Source organism: Narcine bancroftii, chromosome 6, assembly GCF_036971445.1.
Source record: "Narcine bancroftii isolate sNarBan1 chromosome 6, sNarBan1.hap1, whole genome shotgun sequence".
NCBI lineage: Eukaryota > Metazoa > Chordata > Chondrichthyes > Torpediniformes > Narcinidae > Narcine > Narcine bancroftii.
In genome coordinates this window covers 91,721,800-91,737,945 of record NC_091474.1, presented here as the reverse complement: position 1 = coordinate 91,737,945, position 16,146 = coordinate 91,721,800, and the positions used below count along the sequence as shown (strand labels likewise).

The 16,146-nt window shown below is 44.5% G+C and overlaps 1 protein-coding gene across 1 annotated transcript in view; it reads left to right on the top strand.

Moving 5' to 3' along the window:
• Positions 1-8,668: 8,668 nt before the first annotated feature.
• Positions 8,669-16,146, top strand: part of LOC138736343 (transmembrane protein 150A) — a 37,336-nt gene continuing 29,858 nt past the window's right edge. The window contains exon 1 of the mRNA XM_069885697.1: positions 8,669-9,024. Coding sequence (XP_069741798.1) covers positions 8,960-9,024 — 65 coding nt within the window. The 5' untranslated portion in view covers positions 8,669-8,959. The remainder of the gene's footprint in view (positions 9,025-16,146) is intronic.

The following is a 16,146-nucleotide window of genomic DNA, read 5'->3' as shown; positions in this document are numbered from 1 at the left end:
AAAATCAAGAAGGCTGCAGATTGTCGAAAGTAAATCTTGCCACTTCAATCACGGCACAGTTAGTGGAGTGCAGTGGTTTTCAACCCTTTTCTTTCCACTCACATACCACTATAAGCAATCCCTATACCATAGATGCCCTGTGATTAGTAGGGGATTGTTTAAGGTGGTATGTGAGTGGAAAGAAAAAAGTTGAAAACCACTGTTTTAATCGTCCCTAATGGACTCGTTACGTGTAGGGTTTCATAACTCCAAAAGAAATGAATCAATGACAATTTTTCTCAGGCAAAATATCAGTAACAATTGGGTCTAGAGCAGTGATTCTCAACCTTCCCTTCCCACTCACCTTAAGCAACCCCTCACTAATCACAGAGCACTGACGGCATAGGGAATACTTAAAGTGGGATTATGTGTGGAAAGAAAAAGTTTGAAAACCACTGGCATAGTGCTAAGTGCCATGGGCGCAGATTAAAATCTAACGCGGTCTTTGAGGAGTTTGTCTGCATGGGTTTCCTCCAGGGTGCTCCGGTTTTCTCCCACCCTCCAAATTGCACAGTTTTCTTTTGGGGTGTAATTGGGCAGCACAGGTTGAAATGCCTGTAATTGGCTTCTGCCCTGACGTTAATAAAAGTGGGAGTAAAACAGACACAGAAATGCTGGGGGTACTTAGCCGGTCTTGCAGTGTCCATAGGAGGTAAAGATACGTTGCTGATGTTTCAGGCTTCTTCAAGGTAGGAGCTGAAAACAGGCAGGGGCCTGTATTAGAAGCCCAGTCGGTGGAGACAATCAGCTGCGTTAATGATTTGAATTGCAGATTCCCCTCCCATTCCTCCCTTTTCATCAGCTCCTATTTATTGCCTTGGTTTTTACAGAGATGTTGGCTTCATGCAGGAAATTCGAGGTTGCTGAAACCTGTGACACCAAATGCCTCTCACAGATATTTCTGAAGCATGTTTTGGGATTATATTTACACAGAAAGCCAATGAATCAACGGTCAGTAACGACAGGGCATGAAGTCATCGCCTGAACTTTCTTTGTAGCATCACGGGCAAGGTATGGACGATGGTCAGGAAAGGACCATCTGTTCGCAGAGGTACTGACGATTATATTTGGGATGAAAATTCTACACCTGTTCTTTGGGTAGACATTGGCACAATTTTTGACTATGTAGCAGCGCTACAACTCCCAGAAGGCATCGAACTGGCCACGTGACGTCAATGCATGAGGACATCAGTGCCCATTGTGCGGGTTATGAAGAGTAAATCTGTTTGATTCATTCTAAAAACACCTTCCACGGTTATTTCATTGTATCCACTGCGATTCCACTGGCCACAACTATTCCTTGGGTCCAAGTCTGCAATTCCCTTGATAATCACTAGCAGTGGGACAGCCTTCTGCCCCAATGTTATTACAATTTTGAATACTGAGCATCCAAACATTAGCATAGTGGGTGAAATGATCAAGATTACTCTATAAAGACAAGTATAGAGAATAGTAGAGGATAATTTTCTTGTAACAGAGCAGGGGGATCAGCGTCAGGTGTCAGGAACGTTTCACTTTCTGAACCTTACTACTTGTCCCACATTGGCCGCATCAGAATCCAAAAACTGGAGTGGGCGCGGGATCTTCTTGAATCCGAAGGGCTGCTTCCGAAGAATTTTCCACAACTCTAAGTCACCTTTATGAGGGTAGAGGAACCATGACAATGGGGCGTAACGTCAGACAGTTAATCAGCCTGGAAATCCTGGCACTACTTCATATGAACGTCTGAGTTAGGATGAAGATTTCCACATTGTCCCTCAACCCTGCTCCATTATTTAATAAGATCACGACTGATTTAATTGTAATCACTGCACTGCATTCCCATCCATGCACAGAATCCTTTCCATCTAACTTTATCTTAAAAATTTCAAAAGGCCCTACGTCCTCCACCTTTTAAAGAAGAGAGTTTGTCAATCCCCTTGACAGAGAAAAAAATGCTCACCTTTATCTCAAGTGAGCGACATATTATGTTTAAACAGTAGGCTCTGGTGTAAGATTCTCCCACAAGGAAAGATTCTCTCTATCATTTATGTTTTTTACATATAAATAACACTATTTTTCTGTTGTCAATTTTGTACTTACCTTCCGGAGTGGCCGTTCACACAGAACGACCTGTGTACGGATATCACTATATCCGTACTGCAGAGCAGTACTTAACGTAGGCTGGATGTGGGTCGACGTCGCCCATTACGTCGTACTCATTAGCCCATTGTGGCGGACCACCTGCAGGTAGGCGGTCCGCAATAATGCCTAGAGGCACCGTAGGTAAAATTTTAGAGTGGGAACGAGCCACTAATTTCTGCTCTGATCTTTCTACACAGACTGCGTACCAGGAATTTGGGAATAATTTCCCAGAACACAGTGGCTATATAAAAAACATAATTCATTTTACTAGGTGTAATCCATCTTTCTCTATTTAATGCTATCAATCCTTTTAGCACTAATTCCAACCTTAATCATCCATGAGAGTAAAGCCCTACGAAAGGTAATGGGCACAGCCCAGGATATCACAGGCAAGACCCTCCCACCATCGAGAACATCTACAGGGAACACTGCTGTCGGAGAGCAGCAGCAAATATCAAGGATCCACACCGCCCAGCATAAGCTTTGTTCTCGCTGCTAGCATCAGGAACATTGGTGGATTAACTAACACCTGGGCCCCTAGGTTGAGCTTTAGTAAGGCTCCGCCTGACCTTGCCCCCTCCACATTGAATAGAATAAAGTGACGTTGTTACGTTAAATAACTTGTATCATTGTACTAGGTGTAATGAACTACGTGTATAAGCAAGAAATTTAATTGTAGCAACAACCCTGTCCAGAAGGGTTTTCATGTAATCACGTTCTGACTGGTATTGTCGAGTAATCAAGCATGGTCTTCACTTGAAAACTGTTTGCAGTTAAGGCAGAATGCCTTACCTGTGCTTGGAGAATAGCACAGCCAGCTTCCCCTGATTTTCTTGCCATTTGTAAGGGGGTGGTAAAACATGGACTTCCTGAAGTAACGTTTCCATTTGCCGTCATATTTTATAGATTTCACAATACTAGCAGTCATGTTCCAATGGGATTCGCTCCCTGTCTTTAACCAGTATACGTGCATGTTAGCACCAACTCGTGACACAATAACGTCGCCATGGTGAATGCAATCTCGCGGCTGTAGTATGAAGTCCTAAAAGCATAACTTCTAAAAGTTTATATGTTTGCAGCCTAATTTAGAAAATAACATAGTATTTGTAATATTCCAGATATGATAAAAATGCAGAAGTACTGGAATATCATCCAAAATACTCGCATCTACACCATTTTCTTTTGGTCTCGTGTTAGGTCTGCTTTGTTCATGAATGAGTGAGACAAACACCAGGCTGAGTCGAAATCAGGGTTCTTTGTTCTTTATTACCGGATTGTAACACTTGCGACCAACCATGTTAGTCGGAGAATGCATTCTGCCGTTATCAGCAAAATGGTGATTTTTTATACCCTTGGATACATGTTTAGAACATCATCATATCATTACTTGTCCAATGACTAAAACTGTTGCTATCCTTTCCCTGCTAGCTTCCTGCCTCTCAATCCATCAATGTCTCTCTTATCTTGTAAGTACAAGGATGCATTCACATCTTGTTACAGCCCTGTACATTCCCATCTCATGATGTTTTACCTAACAGGAGTACAAGGACACCTCCCCTTCTTGTTACTGCCCTGTACAGGGTAACTCCCTACACATTCCCATCTCATGATGTTTTACCTTACACTCGGGACCCCCTCCCTTCTGGTCCTCTAGGCTTAAGCCTACTCAGCCTAATGGTCAATCCACCACTGGTCAGGAAAGAGGTCAAAGTGCCACAAGGCCCTCACAGGTTCAGGAACAGCTGCTACCCCTCCACCATCAGATCCCTCAACAACAAACTCAATCAGGGACTCGTTTAAGAACACTTACATTTGCACTTCATTAACTTTTTTTTCCTCCATGTATCGTGCAGTTTGTTTATTTTTCTTTATTCGTTTACATGGGTACGTCAGGTACAGTTTTTTTTTTTGCACGACCAATCCTGCTGTGCCCGCAGGAAGAAGGAATCTCAGGGTTGTACGTAATGTCATGTATGTACTCCTGATAATAAATCTGAAATCCAGAAATCTGATCTGCTTCCTGGGTATGCATCCTGGTTCATAGAAAAGTTACATTTAATTAAGTATGTCATTCTTGCTCCTACACTTGGTTAAGTTGAGGATTTAATGGTGATTATAAAATGTGTATGATCTTGAGAGATTAGCTAGGACTATAAGATGGAGAATTGGAAACCAGATAATACTAATTGAGAGGAGAAAGTCAGGAGCAAGACAAAGCACGTTTGTTATTTCCAAATCTGCATTATATCCTCTAGATGGTGCTGATGGAATCCTGTTCAACAATAACTTCAACCGTATAATGACAAGAGAAACTTGTCCGTGAACTACTCTTTGCAGTCGATGCCGCTTTAGTTGCCCATTCAGAGCCAGCTCTTCAGCGCTTGACGTCCTGTTTTGCAGAAACTGCCAAAATGTTTGGCGTGGAAGTCAGCCTGAAGAAAACGGAGGTCCTCCATCAGCCAGCTCCCCACCATGACTCCACATCTCCATCGGGCACACAAAACTCAAAACGGTCAACCAGTTTACCTATCTGACAACAGACTCTCCAAGGCAAATAGCGCCTTTGGAAGACTACACAAAAGAGTCTGGAAAAACAACCAACTGAAAAACCTCACAAAGATTAGCGTATACAGAGCCGTTGTCATACCCACACTCCTGTTTGGCTCCGAATCATGGGTCCTCTACCGGCATCACCTACGGCTCCTAGAACGCTTCCACCAGCGTTGTCTCCGCTCCATCCTCAAAATTCATTGGAGCGACTTCATCCCTAACATCGAAGTACTCGAGATGGCAGAGGCCGACAGCATCAAGTCCACACTGCTGAAGATCCAGCTGCGCTGGGTGGGTCACGTCTCCAGAATGGAGGACCATCGCCTTCCCAAGATCGTGTTATATGGCGAGCTCTCCACTGGCCACCGTGACAGAGGTGCACCAAAGAAGAGGTACAAGGACTGCCTAAAGAAATCTCTTGGTGCCTGCCACATTGACCACCGCCAGTGGGCTGATATCACCTCCAACCGTGCATCATGGCGCCTCACAGTTCGGCGGGCAGCAACCTCCTTGGAAGAAGGCCGCGGAGCCCACCTCACTGACAAAAGACAAAGGAGGAAAAACCCAACACCCAACCCCAACCAACCAATTTTCCCCTGCAACCGCTGCAACCGTGTCTGCCTGTCCCGCATCGGACTTGTCAGCCACAATCGAGCCTGCAGCTGACATGGACTTTTACCCTCTCCATAAATCTTCGTCCGCGAAGCCAAGCCAAAGAAAGAAAAGATAATGTTGTCCCAACACGGCTCAGTGCAGCCTTCCCATAGTACATGAACACGAGAATGCAGACTAGGTGACCTTCCTCCCCACCCCTCCATCCCCAAAGCTCGATGCAACGTTCAACATGATCGTGGCTGATCTCCCCTAGTCTTCAACTATGCCAGGTTCTCTAGGTTTTCAATTCCCCAATCCATCAAAAGTATATCTGCCTCTAGCGATTTGGCCTCCTAAGCCCTCTGGGGTTAAGAATTCCCAAAAATGAGGAGAAATTCCAGTGCACTCTCTCATCTTGGAACAGTCCCCATATTGGAGCCCCTCTACGCAGTGGAGAAACATCTTTCCCCTGTCGGATTCTTGTATGTTCCCTCGACAGAATCCCTGTTCCTGGTGGGACAAGCTTCTCGTTCCAGAAATCAGCTAATTAACTCTGTTTTGGGTTGCCTCCAATGCTCGTATATGTTTTCTTAAATAAGGAAACCAAACCTACACAATGTTCCAGGTGCAGGTTCACTGATACCTTGTAGAATTGTACAGGGAATGTACACCAGTTTTGAAGGCAGGCGTTGCCAAAGACTGGTGGAAGGCCGTGAACGGCATCGCAGAGCAGCAGCCATGGTTATTACGACAACTGACTTTCAGAGCCCCCATTGTGCTAGACTTTGCACTTCCAGACTGGGACGGCAGAGTCATCTTCGTGTCCACAGATGAACTGCACAGCAACGTGTCTTCTTCAAACCGAAGGATGACCAATAATAATAATGATTGGCAAGAAATTATGTTGGAGACATTCTAGTTGTCACATGTGATAGTACAGATTCTGTCACCAATGTGTATATGTACAGATTGTAGTGTAGGATGACTGTGATTAGCTGAGAGTGTAGCCACACCTACTGGCAGGTCCTAAAGGATTGCTCCTAGCCAGACCAGGTCATTCTGGACTGGTCGATCTATGTGTGACATGCTCCAGCCTTTTAGTTAATAAAAGCCTTGGTTTGGATCAACAAGTCTTTGGTTCTTTCGACGCACTCTACATTACACGTGAAAAAAAAAATTCAGTTTTTCTCACCCTTAACTCTGTTGTGTGATAACCAATCTTCAATCCATGCTAAAGCACTTTGAATTCTAGGAGCTCTTAGCTCTACACTAGCCTTTTACGCAACAATTTTTCTAATGCTTCTGGAAATACAAATGTTCTACTGGTTCCCTCTATCAGAGTACAGACCAACCTACAAAAGGTGTTAATTGGACATGAGTAGGAGGACAGGAGAGGAGAAAGGTGAGAATTGATTGGGTGAGGCAGGGGCGTAGTCAGGTTCTAAAGTTACGGGGAGCAGACACATAAAAATGGTGCCACGACACAAACCAGATGGTGAATCTGTGGTTGACTGGCAGGCCGCTCTGATTTTTCGGTAGTGCCGGACTGGTGCAGGGTGGGGGGATGGTGGCATCGGACTGGAGCGAGGATGGGTAGTGGTGTTGAACTGGAGCCGGGAGGGTGGCAGCAGACTGGAGTGGGGGGGGGGGGTGATGGTGTTGGTGTCAGACTGGAGCTTTGCGGGAGAGGCGCCACTCGGCTGAATGAGGTAGAGGGAAAAGGGAAGAGAGAGAGAGAGAGAGAGAGAGAGAGAGAGAGAGAGAGAAAGCAAGAGGAAAGGGGGATGGGGATACGGATAGAGTGAGCTAACAGAAACCGGAGAAGTCAAATTTATCCCCATGACTGGAAAGAGCTTCTACAGGGGACAACAATTAGATGATGGAGGAAAACACAAAAGTCTGCAGACGCTGTGATCTCCATGAGGAGGTTCGGTACGTCACCGAATACTCCCGTAAACATCTATGAGGAGAGCGTACTGGCTGGTTGCATCACTGCCTGGTACGGAGGCGCCAACTGTCAGGACAAGAATAAACTCCAGAGGGCTGTTAACTCAGCCTGCGGCATCGCAGGCACAAGACTCCGCACCATCGAGGACATTGACATGAGGCGATGTCTTAAGAAAGCAGTCCCCCCCCCACCCCCACCACCACCCAGGCCTTGCACTCTTCACTTTGCTACCATTGGGGAAAAGGTACAGGGGCCTAAAGATGAGTGCTCAGCGCCACAAGGACAGCTTCATCCCCGCTGCCATCAAATTCCTGATTATTTTATTTTTTTTCATTGTAATGTTGTAAGATGGCTGTGAACTGTGATGCTGCGGCAAAACACCGAATCTCATGGCATTAAATCCTGATTCTGATTCTGAAGTAATAACACAAGGCTTGGAGAAACTCAGCAGATCAAACCGTGTCCTTCATACAGCAAAGATAAAGATAGATAACTGACATTTTGGGCTCCCTCAAACCTTGATGAAGAGGTGAAAGATTAGCGTATACAGAGCCGTTCTCATACCCACACTCCTGTTCGGCTCCGAATCATGGGTCCTCTACCGGCATCACCTACGGCTTCTAGAACGCTTCCACCACCGTTGTCTCCGCTCCATCTTCAACATTCATTGGAGCGACTTCATCTCCAACATCGAAGTACTCGAGATGGCAGAGGCCGACAGCATCGAATCCACGCTGCTGAAGATCCAACTGCGCTGGGTAGGTCACATCTCCAGAATGGAGGATCATCGCCTCCCCCAGATCGTGTTATATGGCGATCTCTCCACTGGCCACCGAGACAGAGGTGCACCAAAGAAGAAGTACAAGGACTGCCTAAAGAAAGCTCTTGGTGCCTGCCACATTGACCACCGCCAGTGGGCTGATATCACCTCCAACCGTGCATCTTGGCGCCTCACAGTTCAGCGGGCAGCAACCTCCTTGGAAGAAGACCTCAGAGCCCACCTCACTGACAAAAGACAAAGGAGGAAAAACCCAACACCCAACCCCAACCCACCAATTTTCCCTTGCGACCCCTGCAACCGTGCCTGCCTGACTTGTCAGCCACAAAGGAGCCTGCAGCTGACGTGGACTTTTCCCCTCCATAAATCTTCGTCCGCGAAGCCAAGCCAAAGATAAAGGACATTATTTGACCTGCTGAGTTTCTCCAGCAGTGTTTTTAAGTAGATGATGGAACTATTTAGAAGATGTTACCAAATCACCTGTAATATTTTGGTAGAGGTGGGGTAGATTTAATATTTTCGTGCCAGCAGTGAAAAGGTCTTCGACACCATCCAATCTTGACACATCATTAATGATCTTTGATTTATGCAAACGAGCATTGATGGGAATGTGAGACACGTTCATTGCAGGTGACCTGAAGACGTGCATCAGACCTGCCGAAATGTCACCCTCGCCGCAGGAGAGACAACGAGAGGGGGAGCTTGACGGCTGACAACAGATGCAATTTCCTCCAAACTTCCTGCCGGCTGCAGTTGGGGTGTGAACTCGCTCTCAGTGTGTGATTCATCGCGGGCCGGAGCTGGTTGGGAACTCACGGCTGTGGCGGCGAGCGTTTCCACTGCCCCGCTCTCGCTGGTTTCCTCGGGATGGTGTAACCAAGTGGAGCCGCTGCTGGTGGACCTGGCTTGAACCCTTGGACTCAACCATGAGCTGCTGGCTGCTCCTGCCGCTGTTGACCAGCATTGTATCCATCGCAGGGACGTGGACAGTGTGAGGATACATTATTTCTCATCTTAAGCTACTTTAAACTCTCTCTCTCTCTCTCTCTCCCCCCTCCTCCTCCCCCCCCCCCCCCCCCAACCCCCCTCCAAACTTTCTGGACTGCAACTTTCCCAAAACACTTGAAACCTTCTTCAGGTCTACGTTCAACTTCATCCCTCTTAACGAAGCCCGTGATTTCACATCCCAAGAACCCAGATCAGGTATTCCGAGATGACCAAACTTTCTATTCACGTACTTTAGAGTCGCAGTTGAGGTTCATTGTTACTGCTGAACTGAATGTTGAAACCTCATTTATTAAGGTGTAATTCACATGCAATCCCTTACTAAGCCCAGAATACCTACGGTTATCCTTTACTATAGGTTAGTAAGGTGGCATGGGGGGAAAACAAGGCTGAGACCACTGAATATTGAAATCTGCACGCCATGTGCTTTCTTTACCACTGATCTCCAGCTCCATTTTTAAAATCATTACTCCCAAGTTCAAAGTTCAGATTTATTGTCAGAGTACATGTATGAGGTCACATACTGAGATACTTTTTCCCAGTGGGTCAGATAGGCACAGTTAGGGCAATGCCTTTACAGCGCCAGCGATCAAGACTGGGGTTCGAATCCTGCCCTGACTGCAAGGAGTTTGTACGTTCTCCTCGTGTCTGCACAGATTTTCACCGGTTTCCTTCCACCGTTCAAGCACGTACCGGGGGTGTAGGTTAATGGGGTGTAAATTGGGTAGCACGGACTCATGGGCCAAAATGGCCTGTTGTGTGGTGTAAACTATACTCCAAAAAAAGACAACAAATACAAAAGAGATAAAAGTAAATAAAGAAAGAAATTTAGACAAATTGTGCAAAATACAGAAAAAGTATTTAGTCATAAATAATGTGCAAAGCCAGAGTCCTTAAGTGAATGTCTGATTGAGTTTGTCGTTGAGGAGTCTGACGGTGGAGGGAGAGCAGCTCTTCCTGAACCTGGTGGTGCGAGTCTTGTGGCCCCTACACCTCTTTCCTGATGGCAGCAGCGAGAACTTTGCTAGACTTTGTTGCTCTTACTCTTCATCCTTATGGGTCCAGGAAAGTTCCTCGGAGATAGTCACCCACAGGAATTAAAACTTGACTTGACCTGGGTCCCCCCCCAATGATCACTGGATTGTGTACCTCTGGTTTTCCTTCCTAAAGTGTACAACTGCCTCCTTGGTTTTGCTGACATTGAGAGGTTGTTGTGAGGGCACCATTCAGCCAAGTTTTCAAGCTCCCTCCCTCCCCACCCCTTCTTATGCAGCCCACTTACCCAAGGCCCCTGCCATTCATGATCTATCCGGTACTATCTGTAAGGAGTTTGTACATTCTCCCCATGTCTGCATGGATTTCCTCCGGGCTCTGGTTTTCTCCCGCCCATAAGGGGATTGTAGGTTAATTGCTGTATTTGGGAGAATGGGCTGGTGGGCCAGAAGGGCTTGTTACTGTGCTGTATGTCCAATTTAAAATTTAATCTAGTTTAAAATATGCCCTTCTCTTACAAGACTCTGCAAATACATCATTTACATTTATCATGCTTAAATTCTTTCTGCTATGGCTCTGTCCAAACTAACAGCTGATTATTATCATTCTACAGTTTAAGATTACCTTTCTCATTTTTGTGTCCACCAGCATAATTATTGACTTCACTTCTTAACTGTTAATGAATTTAATAAACAGCAAGGATTTCAGCGCCAATCGTAAGGTAAACCATTGATCACAAGCCTATATTCTTCCACCATCATTTCCCTGTCTCCGATTACCAAGCCCTTCATGGATGCAATTTGCCATCTGCTTTGGGATCTGATGGTCTTTTATTTTGAGGCCTCTCTTTGCCCTTCAAACTTATTTTTTAAGCAAAGCCTTCCCATACCCTCTAGAAAAGACCTCTCCAATTTTCAGGGCTATGTACTGAGCACATGCCTTTATCAAACCCTCAAGGATTTGCTGTTCTTATTCTTTATCCTTATGGGAACATGTTGGCCCTGAACTCTTACTATCTCATATTTAAATGTCTCCCAATTGCTGAGTGAAGATTTACCTGCAAGTAGCTGCTTCCAGTCTAAGTTTGCCAGGTCCTGATGATACTGGAAACCGCCTCCATCCAATTCTAAAAATTAATTTTAAAACAGTAAGTTTTTAAATTTAGACATGCAGCACAGTAACAGGCCATTTCAGCTCATGAGCCCCTGCTCCCCATTAACCTACATGTCTTGAACGGTGGGAGGAAACTGGAGCCCCTGGGGAAAACCCACACAGACACAGGGAGAAGAACAAACTCCTTACGGACAGCGTGGGATTCAAGCCCAAGTCTCGATCGTTGGCGCTGTAACAGCGTTACATTAACCTTAGTTTGGATGAAAAAATTGGTCTGAGCCTCATGTTAGAGAGGTATTCATGCCATATTGCAAGGCTGGAAACAAGTGATCATGTTTAACATTCAGATGTGATTGGGGGGGGGGGGGGTGTGATGCTTGTTTTGTTGTTTTGGTTTTGAAGTGTGTATTTACAGTAAATCTTCCCAAGAGCTCAATGTTTGGGGGTTATTTCTTAAACAAGTCCAATGGCTTAATGAGCTGCAGTCTCGATGTTGAGTATAGAGCAGTGGTTTTCAAACTGTCCCCCTAAACTCACATACCATTTTAAGTATTCCCTATCCCATCAGTGCTCTGTGAATAGTAAGGGATTGCTTAAGGCGGTATGTGGGTGAGAAGAAAAAGGTGGAAAACCACTGTTTTAACTGTACCTCATTGACTCATTATGTGGACGGTTTCATAACTCCAAATGAAATGGAGTTATGAAATTTTTCTCAAGCAAAATATTTCAGTAACAGTTGCGTCTAGAGCAGTGATTCTCAACCTTCCCTTCCCACTCACATCCCACTTTAAGCAATCCCTTACTAATCACAGAGCACTTGTGGCAGAGGGATTACCTAAGGTGGAATGTGAGTTTAGGGAGGCAGTTTGAAAACCATTGGTATAGAGTAAATGCAGGCCAGAAATGTCATTAGATACCTTTACCTCCTATGGACGCTGCGAGATCTGTTGAGGTCCTCCAGCATCTCCGTGTTTTTCCTACAGTCACAGTATCTGCAGACTTCTACATTTCACTCTAGATAGAGTTTACAGTATCTATTTCCGTCTTTTGAAAGTGAGAAAATTGTGATGTGTGATCCTTTCCAATAAAATGGAACGGAGAGTTTCACACTTGAACTGATTATGTTGGCAACTCAGATTCATGCTCTACTTACCTGCTTACTTGCTTTTGAATCCATTGGCATGTCGACCATAAAGACTTTTAACACCTAGCATTTCATCAAACAATGTTCTGGCTGCCAGATATGTATTTACAATAACCAGGGCCCCTTTAAAAATTGTTTGTAGGGGTTGAAAAGGAATGTACTGTCATCAAGCTGACTTCCTGTAGAAGTTTAGGTGCAGCAGGATATAAGTTCAAGTTTATCCTTCATTTGTAAAATACAACTGGACGAAACAACAATCTTTGGATCTCAGTGTAAAAACATTCAAACACATTGTACTGACAATAACAACAAAAGCAATATGAGTATAAGAGAGCTTTAATAAACTAATATGTACACCAAGAGGTCTTGTCTCTCTGCAAGACAAACATGGAAGGCTAGGCTGTAGCTCTGGACTGCTTTATATACAAGGTCACCGGGATGAATCCTGGTGACCTAGTGGTGTAATTACATATCACCACACACATAGCACACGATTTACAAGCAATTTATATGCAGTCCATATTTAAACATAAATAGATATTGTTAAATGAAGAGTCTTGGCGGGTTTATACGAGCAGTTCTTCAGCAGTAAGTAGCTGTTTTTCAGCCTGGTGGTTCTGGTCTGATCCTCCTGTATCTCTTTCCCAACAGGAGCAGCTGAAAGATGCTGTGTGCAGGGTGGAAGGGGTCCTTAACGATTGTTCGGGCCCTCTTCAGACAACAATCCTGGTAGATTAGGTTGATGGGGGGGAGGGAAGGTGGGGGGGGGGGGAGGGAGAGAGACTCCATTGATTCTCTCTGCCGCTCATTATACTGTGGATTGATGTCCGATCCATTTTTCTGCACCAGCTGTGATGCAGCCGGCCAGGACACCCTCCATAGAAGGTTGACGTGACGGTGGCCGGTAGCCTTGTCTGCCTCAGTCTTCTCAGGAAATGCAGTCGCTGTTGTGCCTTCCTGATAAGTGAGGAGATGTTGTGTGTTCACGATAAGTCAGTAGTTAAGTGAACTCCAAAGAACCTGGTTCTCTCTATTCTCTCCACTATAGAATTATGTCAATGTATGATCCCAGAACATAAGAAATCTGGAATATTAGGAAAGAACAAGAAAAGGTGATTAGTTGGCATCTCATTTGAATATGATATATTAGGATTAGGATTCTCCAAGCTAAAGTAAAGCTGCCATTTACTTTTTTGTATTTGTTTTGAATGTAATAAAGGCCAAAGGACACCAACCCTGTGGAATATTGAATTTCTGAAGTGGGCAGAACGATTTAGCAAAGATGTCCCGTGAGATCTATGCACGGAAGTTGGCCTGGAAGATGAGGAACTTGCCGCTTCCTTAAAAAAAAATGTTTTTGTAAAGTCGTGATCTGAAAACAACCTCCAGGAATCACTTGCAAACTCATCCCATTGACATTTGAATTCTGGTAACAAACAGAACAACTGTGGATGTTATCCAGTTCGTCATATTGTCAGGATGGCCTTTTATTCAGGAACCGTCCTGCTTCTAGCTCAGACCTTGATGAAGGGCTTAGGCTTGGAGCATCTTTGCCTCCGTAAGATGCTGAGGGAACTGCTGTGTTTCCCCAGCACTTTCGTGTCCAATCACAGTGTTGGTAGATTTTCTTATTTCACTCGGTAATCTTGGTTTAGTCAATGTAGTGCGTCTTACGACTCTCAGCCAATCACAACAACTATGAGCAAAGATATACAAATATACATTGGTGATAGTATCCTGTCCTATCATAGTCAGTAGAGTGGGGGACGACCTACGTTTTATGGCTGTCCCATGTCAGGACTGTTCTCCCATATGCTTCAATGAACATGCCAGTGATGACTTGAATCTGTCTCCAAACATGCACATATGCAAAGTAAGAATGATCAAGGAAAGTTCTGGATTTTCTGTGGATAGCTGTGCTTTAAATGCAGCAATTACTGTAAATCCAGCTAAAGTGGTGAATGCAGGCTCACTTTTAACATTCAAGAAAATTTTTGAACAGGTGCATAGACGGGAGGGGTATGGAGGTTTATAGATTGGGTGCAGGTCAGTGGAACTAGGCAGGATAATAGTTTGGCACAGACTAGAAAGGCCATTCTGTCCTTAGGTTTTAAAAAGACCTCTCTCGATTAACTGAGTCAAATAATTTTCTGAGATTGTAAAGTTATGTTTAATGTTGTACATTCTAAGGACTCCTTCTTCTTTGTCCAGGTAGAGATGGCCTGTTTTGGTTAAAACAGTCTGAGCTGGAGTTGCTAACTCCGAGAGTTCACATTTCCTTCAAGCAAACGTGACTTATTTTCTTTGAAGTCGTCGACTGGCCAAAGAAAACTATTGCCGTTTGTCTGACGACCAAGAATCATCCAATCTATTATTGAAAAGAGTTTATTTGCTTCCTAATGGAAAGCAAGATGAGCGTGTTGAGGACATGTGGGGCAGCGGAGGTAAGATTAGTCTTGCAGAACTACCAGATGAGCAATAACAATTTGAGCATTGCTGCAACGATTGTGCTTGTGCACTCGGTGCATTGACTATGAATTAAAAACGCAATGTAAAAACATAACACTGGAGAAACTCAGCAGGTCAAACAGGGAACTTCAGTAGATCTGGGGAACTCTTCAAGTAAATTCCGGGTATTCAATTTCCACTGAACCCAGAGCTATTCCTACTGGGAAATATTGCCTGTAAGACCTAAAATGAGGTTGTTTCAATATCAAATAATATTTGTCAAAATCGCATTGGCAGTGGCCAGGAAATGTCAAGCAGTTATTTGGAAGTCTGATTCACATCTCGGTCTAGCCCATTGGAATGTGGAAATGCATAGCTGTGTTCTCCTTGAGAAGATCAGCTATAACTTAAGAAATAAGTACGACATGTTCTTAAAAAAGATGTGGTAGTCCTATCTACAACTTGTAGGTGCAAATCTTTAATTGAGCCCCATCTCACCCACGAGGCCCATACTAACGTTCCCTCGAGAGCCAGGTAAATCTTGAAAATGTGAAATTTGTGGGGTAGACAACGGTTCCCCGACAATCCCTATTTCTCCCTTTCCTTTCCTTTTCTCGCTTTCTTCTTCACTTCTCTTTGGGACTCCTTTCTTTCTTTATTAATGTCTCATGGGTGGGGTGGGGGAATTACTCATTATTTTTACTCTGAATTCAATTTTTCCTTGTTTTTTGTTGATTGCATGTTTGGCTTTAAAAATTTAAATAAGATATTCCAAAAAAACAGTACTTTATGTAGCAAAGATAAAGATAGATAATCAATGTTTCATTAAGGTATGGGATGAAGGGCTCCAGTCCAAAACATCGGGGATGTATCTTTATCTTTGCGATATAAAGGACATTCCAGCGTTGTGTTTTAACTTCAACAGACTTTCTTGTTTTACTCCTGACTGTGAATTGTCATTCTTTCCATGCGATGGAACTATTGATTGCTCTAGGCTCCAGTTAACCTTCCACAAGCCAAACATTGAAAGCTGGGTCACTGTCCCTCCAGTCCCTCTCCCCAATCTGAATACAATGAGCAGTGGTAACATAGGACAATCACATTTTAAATTCAGGGGGACTGCATGGCCCACGAGCCCGCTCCACCTCCTATTACCCTATGACCACCATACGTTTTGAAGAGAGCCTGCAGAGGGAACCCACACAGACACGGGGAGAACGTGCGGTCTAACCATCCCGCCCATTAGTTAATTAGGACCAGCCAGTCCATTTCAGTAGCCACGAGGCGGTTCCACATGGAGGAGAGCATGATGCAAGAGTGTGAGCTGCATCTAAAGAATCAAGAATTTTTCAGACAATGTAACTGTACGGATAAATTCATGACACTGCATCTAAAATTGGTATCGAGAAA